Here is a 16,412-nt window from a genome sequence, read left to right as displayed (position 1 = left end):
ATGTTCAATACATCAGTAATTAAAATTCCTCCAAGTATTTAATAAGTATGAATATACTTAGCAGAGAACTTGTCTACATTTCCTCCAAAACTAAAATCAAATCTCCAGAAAAGGAGCGAAAAGGAAACAGAGCTCCCTAAGGAAGGGTGATGAAGTCTAATAGGAATAAGCAGTTCCAGTTCTTCCAAGCTTCTCTCTGGGGCATGAAGAACTCTGTCCCTTTCCTACGGTTTCAATGAGGACAGAAAAATGGCTATAGCTCTACAATACACTGACTGGTTGATGGGGATTTTAAAAAGGGAGGGGCTTATAAGAGGGCAATGCAAGTACATGGGAACTCCTGAGGCAGCAGCCAAATGCGAAAATTCCCTAAAATCATTATAGCCACCACCTAAGACTGAACCATTAACACCAAGTATGTGAGGATCAATGCTGAGGGCTTCTCTTAGATTTAAAGAAACTCCATTCTAGCAATGAAAAGCACAGGCTGTGAGGCAGGCAAAGGTCAGGAGCTTGAACTCAAGAAAGTATCAGTTCAGTCAAAGTTTGGAAAATGTTTTGAAGCTTCTGGCTTAACACTGTAGTCAAATAGATGTTGGAACAGCCAAAGATGTGTATGCTTACTGCTGGCATCTCCGTCACTCACTTCTCAACTACTCATCCTATCTTCTAAACTCATCACTTAACTCACAAGTATTCTTTTCAAAGTTACCAAGGACCTCTTAATTACCAAATTTAAAGATCTTAAAATTCTAATTCTTTATCTCTTCCTTTACCCTCTCCTCTGGGGGTCTTTCCTTTCTCAGAATTTCACATCTCTGGTTTGACTGCTTCTTTCTAGTTTCTTTAGCTGAATCTTCATCCAAGTTTCACAGTGACCTCAACTTTTTACGTACATCAACTGCTTTGAAAGTTCTTTCCAATGCCATCACCCCTGTACTAGCCACATTCTCCTCTCTTCTCAGCTAGATTGCTAAACAAACCAGTTTCAATTCCACCACTTCATCCTATTTTTTCCAAGTTCCTTCCCCCTTATCCTATCAAAGATCTTGCCCTGCTATTAAGCCTCAGGCTGGATCACTCCCATGCACACACGCACACTCACACCTTTGTTCCCATGCTGCAGCCAAACAAACCTGGAGAGAAGCATCAAACTATGCAAACTGGACACCTTACAAATCAGAGTGAAGGGCAGAAACCTGGGCCCTTACTATAGGTAAGGCATTAACACCTTCCTAACTAGCTCATTATCCCATTGGACCAAATCTTTGCATCCCTCTTCAAATCTCCTATAAGCTCCCCCTCTCCCATCTAAGTAACCTCTTTGAATAAACTTGCTAACTCCACAAGAGGTGCCATTTTCTTTCTTCTCCATTCCACACATTCTGGCTTCTGACCTCCTCATGCATCTGAAACTGCTCTTTCCAAAGTCACCAGTGAGCTGTTAATGGCCAGATCTATGTCTTTTCTCAAACCTTCTTGACCACTCTTCAACCTTTGACACAGCAGACAGCCCTGTCCTCCTTGATTCTCTCTTCTTCCCAGGTTCCAGTGACCCAGCTCTCTCTTGTTCTCCTCCGGTCAGATCTCTTCTTGTTTTCCCTTAGCTCGAGTCCAAAACTGAACTCATTATCTTCCTCCACCCCCTTCTTCCAAACTTTCCTACTATACTCAAGAGCAGCACCATCCTCAGTCACCCAGGGCACAACCTTGGTTTCCTCCTTCAACCCCTCACTTCTCAGCCCCCCAGAGTCATTCTGCTGGAAGATCACTTGACTTTGCTGTCATAAGATCTCCTGCACATGCCTCCTTTCCTTTGCACTACACGCTGGGGCAAGCCTACATCATCTCAGCCTGGACTGCAATCTGGGAGTGACTCTGTCTGCCACAAGCCCCGCACTGCTGCACTCCTCATCACCGCTATCAAAGTGGTCTTCCTAAAGTGCAGGTCTTGCTGGGTGAATCCCCACTTACATAGATAGACCCACAGACAGAAACACATTGTCCCTCTCTCCCTCTCTCTTTCCCTCCCCCCTTCTCTCTCTCTCATTCAAATTACTGAACTAAGTGAATGCCTATCAGTTGAGGAATGGAACAATAAGTTACGGTATACTAATGTAATGGAATGTTACTGTTCTATAAGAAATGATCAGCAGGATGATTTCCTATTATGTGATGATCAACTGTGATGGACTGAGCTCTTTTCAATAATGAGGTAATTCAGGCCAATTCCAAAAGACTTGTGATGGAGAGAACCATCTGCAGCCAAGAAGAGGATCACCTTTTTGGTTATTGTTTGCTTATTCTTCTTTTTTCCTGTTTGGTCTGGTTTTTCTTGTGCAGCATGATAAATGTGGAAATATGTTTAGAAGAATTGTACATGCTTAACTTATATTGGATTACTTCTTGACTCTATGGGAAAGGGGATGAAGGGAAAGGAGGGAAAAAAAATTTGGAACACAAGGTTTTACAAGGATGAATATTGAAAACTATATTTGTAAATATTTTGAAAATAAAAAAGGTATTATTAAAAACACACAAAAGGAAAATAAACAAGTCCTTCATAACCTGTCCATGCCCTATCTTGCCCTTCTCTCAAAATTCTCTGTGATCCAGCAAAGCTGGTTGCTCTTCTATCTTTTTCTTGAACAAGACCCTCAGTCTTCCAGATTATAGGCATTTCCACTGGCTGTTCCTCATGCCTGTAATTGTTTCTCCTGATCTCTACCTCCTAGCTTCCCCCATGTCAAGTCCCAACTAAATTGGCCTTTCTTACTCAACTGTTCCCCCACTTCAAACTATACTCCACACAACTGTCAAAGTAATTTTCCTAACCCAGAGGCCAGACCATGCCAGTATACTAGTCAATAAACTCCAATGACTCTTACTTCTAGGATCAACCTCGTCTTTTTCACATTTAAAACATTCCCCAAATGAGCTCCTCCCTATTTTTCCAGTTCTGTTATACATCTCTTCCTTCTACATACGCTATGGTTCAGCCTTATTGGACAACCTCTTGTCTACATGACTTCACCTACAGAATACTCTTCCTCCTCATTTCTGCCTCTTAATAGACTCCTGGGCTTCCTTCAAGACTCAGTTCCAAACAACTTTCTAAAGGGAAGGCAGAGTCAAAATGGCTAAATGAATAATTAAAACTGCCAGACTTCCCCCAAACCCTCTCCAAAGAACCAACTACATAAAACACCAAATCAAAAGGAAAAGCCAACAATAAAATCACTTTGAATCCTTTTTCCAGCCCAAAGTAGCTTATGAAGACTTAAGAATGAGAAGTGGGAGATGGTAGCACAATAGCAGAGCTACTGGCTGTGGGTCTTATAGAAGGCAGCAATAGTAGGGATACCTGGAGTCCAATACGCAAGGATGGTAAGAGCAATGAACACTGAGTCAGAAAGAGATTCCAGGGGATCCTGAATTAGCAGGATCAAGCACCATTTGGACTCCTTATTGCCCATTACCCAGTGTTGGGTTACAATTCCAAGATGGAGGAGAGAGGTTTCATCATGATTTCAAGGGAGTGATGGACAGGCAGATGGCTAGAGTACTGCGCTTAGACTCAGAAAGACTGAGTTCGTAAGTTCAAATCTGGTCTCAGACACTTTTTAGATGTATGATCCTGAGCAAGGCATTTAACCTATTTGTCTCAGTTATTCATCTGTAAAGTAAGCTAGAAAAACAAATAACCACTTCAGAATCTTTGCCAAGAAAACCCCAAATGGAATGATGCAGAGGCCAGTCCTCAAACCCAGTGGTAAAAGCAGCAGAACATAAATGCCTGAAGCTCAGGCCAGTCTTCTCCCCCAGAGATGAACAGAGCCTAACTCTAACATAAAGTAAAGAAACAGGCTGGGAAAATGAGCAGACAAAAAGGAATATTACATCTAAAAATGACTTATGGTGACAGGAAAAACTTTAAAAAGGAGGGGGTAAGGAAAAGATTTTTAAAACCAAATAATAAATATTGTTGTTCTGTAAGAAACGACTAGCAGGATGATTTCAGAAAGGCCTGGAGAGACTTACATGAACTGATAGTAAGTGAAATGAGCAGAACCAGGAGATCATATTATACATAGCAACAAGAAGATTACACAATGATCAATTCTGATGGATGTCGCTCTCTTCAACAATGAGATGATTCAAACTAGTTCAGTGATTGTTCAGTGATGAAGAAAGCCATATATACACAAAGAGAGGACAGTAGGAACTGAACAACATAGCATTTTCATTCTTTTTTGTTATTGCTTTCTCCTCCTCCTCTTCCTTCTTCTTCATTTGATTTGATTATTTAATTGTCCGTGCTTATGTTTTGAAAAATAAAAAGCCTTAATAAAAAAAAAATAATAATAGAGGAAAATTTAGAGCTATTCAAGAAAATTATGAAAAGAATACTAAGTTGACTTTAAAGAGGCACAAAAATTATTGAAGAACATTGCTCCTTAAAAATCAGAATTGAAGATAGCAGAGTCAAGACAGGAATTTGCTGTAACTCTCCTAAATTCCCCTCTAAACTAAATACTTCAAGATGAATTCTAGGGTGGTAGAACCAATGGGATGAAATAACTATCCAGCCAAGAAAAATCAAAAAGTCAGCAGAAAATCTGTCTCATTAGAGCAAGATGGAGTATAGTCTAACACAGGCCATGCTCCAGCATCAGGTCCTGGAGATGAATGAAATGGCAATGATGGCTTCCAGAGTTCTCAGCCCATAGACATATGGAGGCTGGACAACCAATCAGAAGGAGATTATAGGGGGCCCTTTGCTGGCACTGAGTGCACAAACCCAGGACAAGAAAGAGCACCAGAACACTAGAATATGGGGCTTCAAGGCTTGACCACATTTCCATGGCAGAAAAGGGTACTTGTGGTCATTCACAGACTAGAGCACAGGCCAGCAGTGACCACACCTCTACTTAGATCATCCCAAGGTGGAAGAATTGAAAACTATGAGAAGACCTCTTCCTTCCCCCACCCCTGACAATAGCCAAATACAAAAAAAAAAAAAAGATATATAAAAATAACCAAAGAAGAATTTCTCAAAAGATAGAAGTGGCCAAATTGAAAACAAGGTACAAAAGCTCACTGAAAAAAAAAAAAATTCCTTAAAAAATTAGAATTGGGTAAGTGAAAACTAATGACTCCAAGAAACATCAAGAAACAATAAAACAAAATCAAAAGAATGGGAAAAAAAGAGAAGAAAATGTAAAAAAAAAATAAAAAAAACAAAAAACAAAACAAAAAAAAAAAACAAAAGATCATATTATAAGAAATGACCAAGGAAAACTGTCCTGATATACTAGAACATGAGGGTACAATAGAAACTAAAAAAATTCACTGATCACTTCCTGAAAGAGATACCCAAATGAAAGTTTTCAGGAATATTATAGCCATATTTCAGAGCTTCAAGGTCAAAGAGAATACTTCAGAAAGAAACAATTCAAATATCATGGAATCACAGGCTATCAAGATAACACAAGATTTAGCAGATTTCATGTTAAAGGAGTGGAGACCTTGATATATAATATTCTAGAAGGCCAATAAGCTAAGATTACAACCAAGAATCACTTACCCAGAAAAAAAAAAAAATTAAAAAAAAAACCAATATAATCCTTTAAGGGGAAAAATGGACATTTAAAGAAAAAGAGGACTTTTAATCATCCCTGATGAGTATCAGCTAGAGCTGAATAAAAAAATTTGACTTTCAAATACAGGACTCAAGAGAAACATAAAAATGTACACAGGAAAAAAGAAATCATAAGGGGTCTGATAAGTTTAAATCTTACATGGGAAGATGATACTTGTAAGTCCTAAAAACGTTATCATTATAAGGGTAGATAGAAGCAGAAATAAAAGATGCAAGTATATAGTGATAGGATAGCATTAAAAAATTAAAATATGAGAAAGAGGGATGTACGAGGAGAAAGAAGGAAAACATAGAATGGATAAATTATTACCAAAAAAGGTGTAAAAGAACTTTTATTAGTGGCAGGGGAAAAGAGGAGTAAGGAGCAACACTTGAACTTTACTCTTGTCAGTTGGGTATAGAAATCTATCTTATGGGTCTCATTTTTCAAACATATAAAAAAATTGAGTCAAATTTATAAAAAAAAAAAAATAAGAACCATTCCCCAATTTATAAATGATCAAAAGATATGAACAGTTTTCAGATGAACTTAATCAAGCTATTAATAAACAAATACTCTAACTCTGATTGATAGAATGCAAATTAAAACAATTCTGAAGTATTCATGCGTATTGTATTTGCTAATGAGCAGAAAAGAAAAATAGCAAATGTTGGAGGGACTGTGGGGGAAATGAGACATTAATGCATTGTTGGTGAAATTATGAACTAATAATAACCATTATGTAGAACAATTTGGAACTATACACAAACGGCCATAAAATCATGCATGCCCTTTGACTTAACAATACCACTACTAGGAAGGTAGGTGTCCCAAAAGAGATTTAAAAAAAAAAAAAAAAAAAAAAAAAAAAGATTTATATGTACAAAATATTTATATCAGCTCTTTTCTCAAGTCAAAGAATTAGAAAATGAGGAGAGGTCCATCAATTGAGGAATAGCTAAATAAATTATGATAAATGATTATGATGATTTTTAAATACTGGTGTTCTATAAGAAATAATGAGCAGGATGTTCTCAGAAAAAAACTTGAGTCCTCCATGAGGCTCATGCAAAGTGAAATATACTGTGTACAAAGTAATAAGCAAGGTTGTGAGATGATCAGCTGTGAATAACTTTGCTATTCTAAGCAATACAATGATTCAAGACCACTTTGTAGTATTTATGATGAAAAATTCAATCCATACCCAGTAGAAGAACTGATTGTATGAATGCAAGTGAAGAACTTTTTAAAACTTTATTCTTCTTGAGGGGTTTTTTTTTGGGGGGGGGGAGGAGAAAGATCTATGTTTTCTTTCATAACATGACTTTTATGGAAATGTTTTGCATAACCACATGTGCCTTCTTCATGTGAGGGAAATGGAGAGGGAGGATGGCAAAGAATCTGAAATTCAAAGTTTTAAAAACAAATGTTAAAATTGCTTTACATGTAACTGGGAAAAATAAAATATTAAATAAATGGGAAAATGTCTATCTTATGCTGGGAGAAAATAGGAAATGAGAGGGGTAAGGGGAGAACTGATAGAAGGGAAGAGGATTTGGGAAGGTAGTGGTGAGAAGTAAAACACTTTTGAGGGAAAGGATGAAAGGGAGAGAGAGAGAAGAAGGATAAACAGTGAAGGGCAAGGTAAGCAGGATGGAGAAAAATACAGTTAGTAATCTTAACTGTGAATATGAATGTGATTAAGTCATCCACAAAATGGAAGCACATAACAGAGCAGAATCCTACAATATGTTGTTTTCAAGAAATAGTTGAAATACACACATACAAAGTAAAGGTAAAGAATAGAGCAAAATCTATTATACTTCAACTGAAATGAAAAAAGCAGTGGTAGCAATCAAGATCTTAGATAAAGCAAAAGCAAAAATAGATATAATTAAAGGAGATAAGGGGGAAAATTGCTAAAATGTACTACAATGAAGTAATATCAATATTAACATATATGTGCCAAATAGTATAACATTTAAATGCTTAAACAAAAAATTAAATGAATTACAGAAGGAAATAGATAGTAAAATCATACTAGTACAGGACCTCAACTCTCCCCTCTCAGAACTAGAAAAATATAATCCAAAAATAAATAAGAAAGAAGTTAAGGAGATGAAGAGAATTTTAAAAGAGTTAGATATGATAGATTTCCAGAGAAAAGGGAATAGGAATATATCTTTTTTTTTTCAGTAGTGCATGGCACTTAACAGAAAAACTGACCATGTATTAGAACCTCACAACCAAATGCAGAAATATTCAATGCACCCTTTTCAGATAATAATGTAATAAAAAGTACATTCAATAAAGAGTCATAGAAATAGATTAAAAATTAATTTGAAACTAAGTAATCTAGTCTTAGAGAATAAGTGGGTAAAAGAACAAATTAGACAATATATCAACATTTATGAGATACCATCAAAGCAGTACTTAAGAGGAAAATTAATATCATTATACACTTATATCAATAAAATAGAGAAAGAGTAGGTGAATGAATTGGAAATAACAACAACAAAAAAATAATAAGAAGAAATTTTAAATTCCCAAACATCAAACTGGAAATCTTGAAAATCAAAGAGATTAATAAAATTCAAAATAAGAAAACCATTGAGCTATTTATTTTTTAAGAAAACCAATAAAATAGATAAACCATTGGCTAATTTGATTTTTAAAAGAGAAGAAAACCAAATTAATACTATTAAAAATGAAAAGGAAAATTCACTAGCAATAAAAACAACCATTAGGAGCTATTTTTGCCGATTACATGAATGAATCTAATAATGTAAAATACTTGGAAGTTTACCTTCCAAGACAAACCCAAGACTTATGTGAATAAAATTACAAAATACTTTTCATACAAATTAAGTCAGATCTAAACAATTGGAAAAATATCAACTGCTCAAGAATAGACTGGAAAAAAATGACAATTATATCAAAATTAATTTAGTTGTTAAATGCCATACCAATCCAATTACCAAAAATTATTTTATAGAACTAGAAAAAATAGTAACAATATTCATCTGTAAGGACAAAGGTCAAGAATACCAAGGGAATCGATGAAAAAACAAAAAGTAAAGGAAGATAGTTCAAACTGTATTACAAAGCAGTAATCAAAATAATCTAATAATCGATAAGAAGTCTAAATATTATATTTCAAGAAATTATAAAGGAAAACTGCAAAGATATCTGTGGATAAGAAGGACAAAGTAGAAATTAAAAATTATACCAGTCTTCTCCTGAAAAAAATTCCAAATTAAAACTCTCAAGAATATAATAGGAACATAAACGGAATCCAGAGCTACTGGATCAAGAAGAAAACAGTACATATGGAATATTATTGTTCTGTAAGAAATGACTAGCAGGATGATTTCAGAAAGGCCTGGAGAGACTAACATGAACTGATGCTGAGTGAAGTATATATAGAAATATATACTTCAGCAACAATACTATAATGATCAATTCTGATGGATGTAGATCTCTTCAACAATGAGATGAACTAAATCAGTTCCAATAGTGCAGTAATGAATAGAACTAGCTATACCCAGCAAAGAACTCTGGGAAATGAGTGAACTACTATGTAGAATTCCCAATCCCTTTATTTTTGTCTAGCTGCATTTTTTAATTTCCTTCACAGGTTAATTATACATTATTTCATTGTGTATTCTTCTTGTGCAGCAAAATAACTGTATGGACATGTATACATGTATTGTATTCAACATATACTTTAACATATTTAACATGTGTTGGTCTACCTGCCATCTAGGGGAGGGAGGGGGAAGGAGGAGAAAAATTGGAACAAAAGGTTTTGCAATTGTCAATGCTGAAAAATTATGTATGCACACATCTTGTAAATAAAAAACTATAATTTAAAAAAAAAAGATGAAAAAGAAAACAGTACAGTCAGAAAGAAATCACTCAAATACCATTAAACCACAATCAGGATCATACAAGATTTAGTAGCTACAACTATATAAGAGGGCTTGGAATAAGATTTTCTGGAGGAGGATCACAATCAAGAATAACCTACTTTAAAAAACGGAATATAATTTTAAGGGAGATGAAATTTTTTTTTTTTTTTTTTGAGGCTGGGGTTAAGTGACTTGCCCAGGGTCACACGCCTAAGAAGTGTTACGTGTCTGAGATCACATTTGAACTCAGGTCCTCCTGAATTCAAGGCTGGTGCTCTATCCACTGTGCCACCTAGCTGCCCCTGGGAGATGAATATGTAATGAAAAAGAACTCAAGTATTCCTGACAAAAAGATCAGAGCTGAATAAAAAATCTGACATTCAAACATAAGAATTAAACATAAAGATGTATAAGAAATCATAAGGGACTTAATAAGCTTAAACTACTTATATTCCCATATGGAAAGATGATACATGTAACCTCCAAGAAAATTAGTATCTTTAGAACAGTTAATAGGAGTATAAGTACTTAGAGGATATAATTGAGCAATCTATTATGTTAGGATTATCTCAAGAGAAAAATGGAAGTATGAGCAAAAGGAATGCATTTGGAGAAGGGAGAAGATGGGAGAAATTGTCTAACATAAAAGAAGTGCATAAGGAAGAGTTTGTACAATGGAAGGGATTATAAGAAGTAGGAGTAAGCCATGTTTGAACTTTATTCTTATCTGAACTGGTTTAAGGACAGAAATGTATATATCCACACACATAGAGAAATTTATCCTGCTCAATAGGAAAGTAGGAAGAAAAGGGACTGAGGAAATTGGGGTGGGGAGCAATGCTAAGAAATAAAGTAAATTAAGAAAAGCAGGGGTCAGAAACAAAAGAGACTTTTGAGGAGGGGACAGGGTTAAAAAGAGAGGGATAAATAGAAGAGATGTTGGGAAATACAGTTAGCAATCAGAACTATGAATGTAAATGAAGTAAACTCATGCACCAAAGAGAAGTGTTCAGCAGGATGGATTAGAAACCAAAATACCACGATTCCAAACAAAGCAAAAGCAGAAACAGACCTAACTAAAAGATATTCAGGGAAACTAAATGATACCATAGACAATGAGATAACATTAATACTGTATATATATGTACCAAACAGCATAGCATCCAAATTCCTCAAAAGTTAAATAAGTTACATGAAGAAAACTGTTTTAGTAGGAGACCTCAATTTACCCTTTTAAGACCTAGATAAAACTAATCACAAAATGAACAAGGAAAAAGTTTAAGATATAAATAGAATTTTAGAAAATTTTGTTTGCTGTGCATGGTACATTCATTAAAACTGACTATTTATTGGGGAATAAAAACCTCACAAATTCAGAAAAGAAATATTAAATATATTCTTCTCAGACCATAGTAAAATAAAGTTTATATTCAATAAAGGACTGTGGAATCAAAGATTAAAATTAACTGGAAACTAAATAATCCTAAAGAATGAGTGGGTGAAAAAAAAATCATAGGACTAATAATTTTATTAAAGATACTGACAATGAGACAATTGACCAAAATTTGCGGGATGAAATCAAAGTGGTACTTAGGGCAAATCTTCATTTTTAAATGCTTACATCAATAAGAGAGAAAGTCAATAAGTTGGGTACACAACTTTAAAAAATAAATTAAAATTAAATTAAAATTAAAATTAAATTTCACAAATTAAAAATTCTATATTAAACAATGAAGTAGAAATCCTAAAAAACAGAAAAGAGATGAATAAGACTGAAAGTAAAACAAAAACTGAGCTAATAAATAAAACTAAGAGTTCTTTTTATGGGAAACAAAAAAACCCCAACAGATTAGATAAACCACTAGTTAGTTTTTTTTTTAAACTAAATTACTAGTGTCAAAAATAAAAACAGTGACTGTACAACCAATTTAGATGAAATTAAAGCAATTCTTAGGAAATATTTTGTTCAATTTTATGGTAATTAAAATTACAATATAAATGAAAAAGTTAAATATCTACAAAACATAAATTGCTCAGGCTTACAGAACAGAAAATAGAAAACTTAAAACAACCCTTTTAGAAAAAGAAATTGATCAAAAGCCATAAATGAGCACCATTAAAATTAAGAAACCCTCAACTAAAAAGACTTACCAGCAAATTCTACCAAATATTTAAAGAATAATAATTCCAGTTACACATAAACTGTTTGAAAAAATAAGTAATGAAAGAATTCACCAAATATCTTGTATGATACAAAGATCATTTTAATAACTAATGCAGGGTATGTAAAAACAGAGAAAGAAAAAATTCAGACCCAATTTCCTTAATAAAAATTGATGCAAAAATTTTAAAGCAAGATTATAGTAACACATAACAAAGATCATGCACAAGGACCAGGTTGGGGAACTGAGGCAATGTCCATCAATTGGAGAATGGATGGCATATAATTGTGTGCTTTAAAAAAGAATGAAAGGGATGGTCTCAGAAAAACCTCAAAAGACATATCAACTGATATAGAGTAAAGTAAGCAGAACTATGTGACATAAAAAGTTTGAGAGACATAATTTCTGAGTAATTAATCATTCTGTTAATAAAAATACTAGTATATCATTAATAAAAGGCTGGTCATTTGGTCATCTCTCTAAGACCAATGATCCCTTATTAACATTCAACTGATATAACCTTGGAAAAGTGGATGTTCCTAAAGATGTAAATCAACTCTGACTGGTTAACAATTAATAAGAATAAATATTATAATGAGAAGTAGACCTATTCTATCAAAGGTCTGGTGTACAGAACTGATCATTTAATTTGGTCAAATCTGGAGTCATATCACTCCTCTGAGAAAAGGGAGAATCCACATTTTCCCAAACTAATCTGAGTGAAACACAACGGGCTAGGATCCATCAATTACCCTAAGTTAACTTTTGAACAGATATGGGTTCTCTCTCTCATTATTAGCCCTGAACTTCAAAAGCCACCTGAGTAACCTACAGGGACTGATTTCTGAATGAGAAAGGAGAAAAGGAGGAAAAAATTGATCCTAATTCAATAATTAGTTGTTAAATACAAGAAAGAATTAATCATTTCTTTCAAGAACAGTGTTTATAATGTAACCTGCCATCTGGGGGAAGGGGTGGGAAGAAGGAGGGAAAAAATTGGAACAAAAAGTTTTGCAATTGTCAATGCTGAAAAATTTCCTATGCATATATCTTGTAAATAAAAAGCTATAATAAAAAGAACAGTATTTATAATGAACAGAAATATCATAATGATAATCAACTGTGAAAATCTTAAAAAACTCTTATCAACACCATCCACAACAATTCCAAAGGACTTAAAATGAAAAATGTTATCCATCTCCAGATTGAGAACTAATGGACTCTGAACACAAATTGAAGCATATTTTTTTTTCTCTTTAATTGCTTTCATTAGGCCCAATGTGGCTAATGTGAAAATGTTTTATGTGACTTTATATATATAATGGGTATCATATTTCTTGCCCTCTCAATGGGTGGGGAAATATGGAGAGAAGGAGAAAATTTAAAACAACAACAACAAAAAAAAGATGAGAATCTTCAGGATGCCTTTCTGGATTATTCCAAGGCTGCCTTCCATCTATTCCATGTATTTGTTTTTCTTCATGTATCCTATATGTAACTATCTATGTACATGGTATCTTCTCCATTAAAATAGATTATTTTCACATTTTTTTTTTTTTTTTTGTTTTATATATTGAGTGCTTGGCACAGCAACCAGCATTTGTTGGTAGTGATGCTTAGTTGATTAGTCATGTTGACTCCCTGTGACCCCATTTGGGTGTTCCTTCTATGTGTCTTGCCATAGCTAATGCCTAATAAATCTTTGATTGGTTTCAATGCCTTTACAAATTATAATGAATTACTTTCAGTTCTATATTTTAAAAAAGAAAGATCATTTGCAGGTTTGGGTCAGGATTCAACCAATAAGTGATGAACATATTCTATTTCTTAATACTAAATCTATTCTTGGATTAATATCTTTACACTGGACTTCTCAGGTGGCCTACCTGCTGTGCATAACCTCGAAACATGGGATTGACCAACTTGATTCCATGGGAGAGACTGGTAGGCACCACATAGCTGGGCCTGTGGAAAAAGAAGAGACAGTTCTCATCTTGTTCCCCCCATGACAATGCAATCACTCAGAATAAGACAGGGCCAGGAGCTACACAAGTCTGCATATGGAGATATATTTGTCTTTAATGCACATCTTCTCAGCCAGGCCATCATTAGCAGGAATGAACAGTGCAAGCCAAAAAAGACAACATTAAGGTTCTCCAAATTACTGAAGAGCTCTTGGCTGCAATTTATGGGCTGATCTTTGCACTGTTATTTGTTCTTTCTCATACATAGTATCAACTATTATCAGCAGTTTCTAAGAAACATGAATAATTGATTAAATTTTATCAATTTGTAGACTAGTAATGATGATTATTAATAAATTCATTATAAAGGATAATACCTGTCATTTATTTCTATGGTGCCTTAAAATCTGCAGTCCTTTATATACTGTCCCCATTTTAAAGAAAAGGAAACAGATTCAGAGAAGTGTCAGAGGTAGAATCTGAATGAAGGTTTTGGGAATGAATAGGCCAGGACTCTGAGGACTACAACATAATGCCTCTCTCAGGTGAGAGAGAGCAGAGTACACCAGTTTCCTTATAAAAGTTCCCACAATATTTTTCCTCCAAAATCTATTATTTCATCAGTGTAAGGCACTGACATTGATGAAATGCCAAAATCCCTCCATCTATTGAAGTCATTACCTGTTGTGCACCTTGTGGTCTCAGAGGCCTGCCTAAGGCATGTCCAGTATGGGTCAGCTCCCTCTGACAGCAAAATCAACTCTCTTTAAATTACTGAAGAGTTCTAGACTATGGCTGAAGAACTGTGAATTCACACAACCTAGGTCTGGCTTTACTCCATTTAGATCTTTGACTTTTATTTGGAAGATAGATAGTTTTTTGCAAAGCTGTCCTTATCCCACCAGGAAGTTAATCAAGGGAAATAACTTAAAATAAGCTAAAATGGAAAAATGACTAAATTCTACCCCATTTACAAAGCTACCACAGAGCCAATTCAATCTGAACAAAAGAAAAAAACTTGACATCCATTTCCCTCCTGGATCAGAACTTAAGGGGCCACCTTCTCTCTCCCCTCATCTGCCTGAGCCAGAAGTACACTCACCGCTTCTTGTGCCAGACTTCTGAGACAAGCTTCTGGTAACTTTTGCATAAGGCTGGTTTCTTGTCAGTTCTCACCAGTCCTCCACACTCCAAGAAGAACTGGGTCAAAGGGGGACTAGAAAGGGAATAAAAACAAAAAAGAGAAGATTGAGAGGAAGACCACATGTTAATTCACCAAAAAAATATCTGGCAGGATTAGCAGGAAGCCCAGATAAAGACACTGCATGGTGGGAACAGCTTCAGATTCCAAATCACAGGTAGTGTGTATTCAGATTGTGACCCTTTGACTATGGGCCAATTTATTTACTTTCTCTAAGCCTCAAATTTACTTACACAAGAGGGATAAAATGCTTCTACTCCCAACTAGTGTAAGGAAAGTACTAAGTATGTAAATCTTCAAGCATGCTAACAATGCAACCTAATTAAATCCTTATCTTCATAATAAGCTTGTAAAGATAAGGGAACACAAGTATTATCATCCCCATTTTTGGTGCCATTTTATACTGCAGAGAAAAAAGCATATTCCTTTCATCCCCATTCACTTTCCTCCAGAGATCTACTATATCCAACTTTTCTAAAATTAAAATTCACCACATCTGTCTTGTTTACTTTGTGGTTATATTTATTAAGTTCTGAGTAGGGAAAGATGAGATCTCCTGCTAGTATAGTTTTATTGAGTATTTTCTTCCTATAACTCATTTAACGTCTTTAGAAATTTGAATGCATTTATCATACTGATTTTATAGAAACCAAAGCATCCCAAAGTTATGTATTTTACCCCAGTTACCCACAGCTAGTAAATGGTTGCAAGTCCATTGATCTTTACACTATGTTGTTTTTCCTTTCTTATACAAAATATCAACTGCTCTCATCAACAGCATCTAAGAGACTGCTCTCCTGAATAATTTTCAGAGCTTAACAAAGCTAGATAAAGAAATGGAATGGTCCAATCAGTCAAATAATATGCATTCATTAAGTACTCATCATGTGCCAGGCACTAAAGATACAAAGAGAAAAATGTAACTAATAGGCCTTGTCCCCAAGGAACTTACATTTTAATGAAGAAACGGCATGTACGTGTGTATGTGTTCATATGCATGCACATATAATATATACTATGCACATGTGTCTGTACACACACACACACACACACACACACACACACACACAGAGGAGAGGGGAAAAAGGGAAAATCCTCATGCAGAAGGTGCCTGAACTGAGTGGTAAAGGAGATAGAGGAGGCACAACAGGAATGATTTCCAAGTATAAAAAGTAGCTGGAGCAAAGATCCTTATTTGAAAGATGGAATGTCACAAAACAGAGACAGCAAAAAGTTAGCAAGCTGTAAGGGCCCTTTAAATGGGCAGCGCCACAGTGCAACGGGAGATTGAGTGCCCCAGGAAGTATTCTCTGTGGATATAGGACTGCCCTGTGGGTGGGATCTTGGCCACATTGAGATAGCTTCGTAATGGGTGATGGCTCTCTCACTGATCGGCTATGTGTGTGACCTCACAGGCCCTTTATAAGCCTACTGCAGACAGCAGTCATTCTCTCTGACCTGGCTCCCTAACCTGGGATAGCCAAGCCAAGCCAAGAAGATGGATAGCCCAGACAGGTAAGCAGTTTGGTAGA

General features: G+C 35.1%; 1 protein-coding gene across 8 annotated transcripts in view; it reads right to left on the bottom strand.

The window, feature by feature from the left end:
- Nucleotides 1-16,412, bottom strand: part of USP20 (ubiquitin specific peptidase 20) — a 54,744-nt gene that overhangs the window by 10,750 nt on the left and 27,582 nt on the right. For all 8 annotated transcript variants that reach the window (XM_074293846.1, XM_074293844.1, XM_074293840.1 and 5 more), the window contains 2 exons: nt 14,782-14,895; nt 13,602-13,680 (listed from right to left, as the gene is read on the bottom strand). In XM_074293846.1, the coding sequence (XP_074149947.1) occupies nt 13,602-13,680; nt 14,782-14,895 (193 nt within the window). The remainder of the gene's footprint in view (nt 1-13,601; nt 13,681-14,781; nt 14,896-16,412) is intronic.

Source organism: Sminthopsis crassicaudata, chromosome 2 (assembly GCF_048593235.1).
Source record: "Sminthopsis crassicaudata isolate SCR6 chromosome 2, ASM4859323v1, whole genome shotgun sequence".
In the NCBI taxonomy this organism is placed as follows: Eukaryota; Metazoa; Chordata; class Mammalia; order Dasyuromorphia; family Dasyuridae; genus Sminthopsis; species Sminthopsis crassicaudata.
This window is presented reverse-complemented; position numbering and strand designations above follow the sequence as displayed.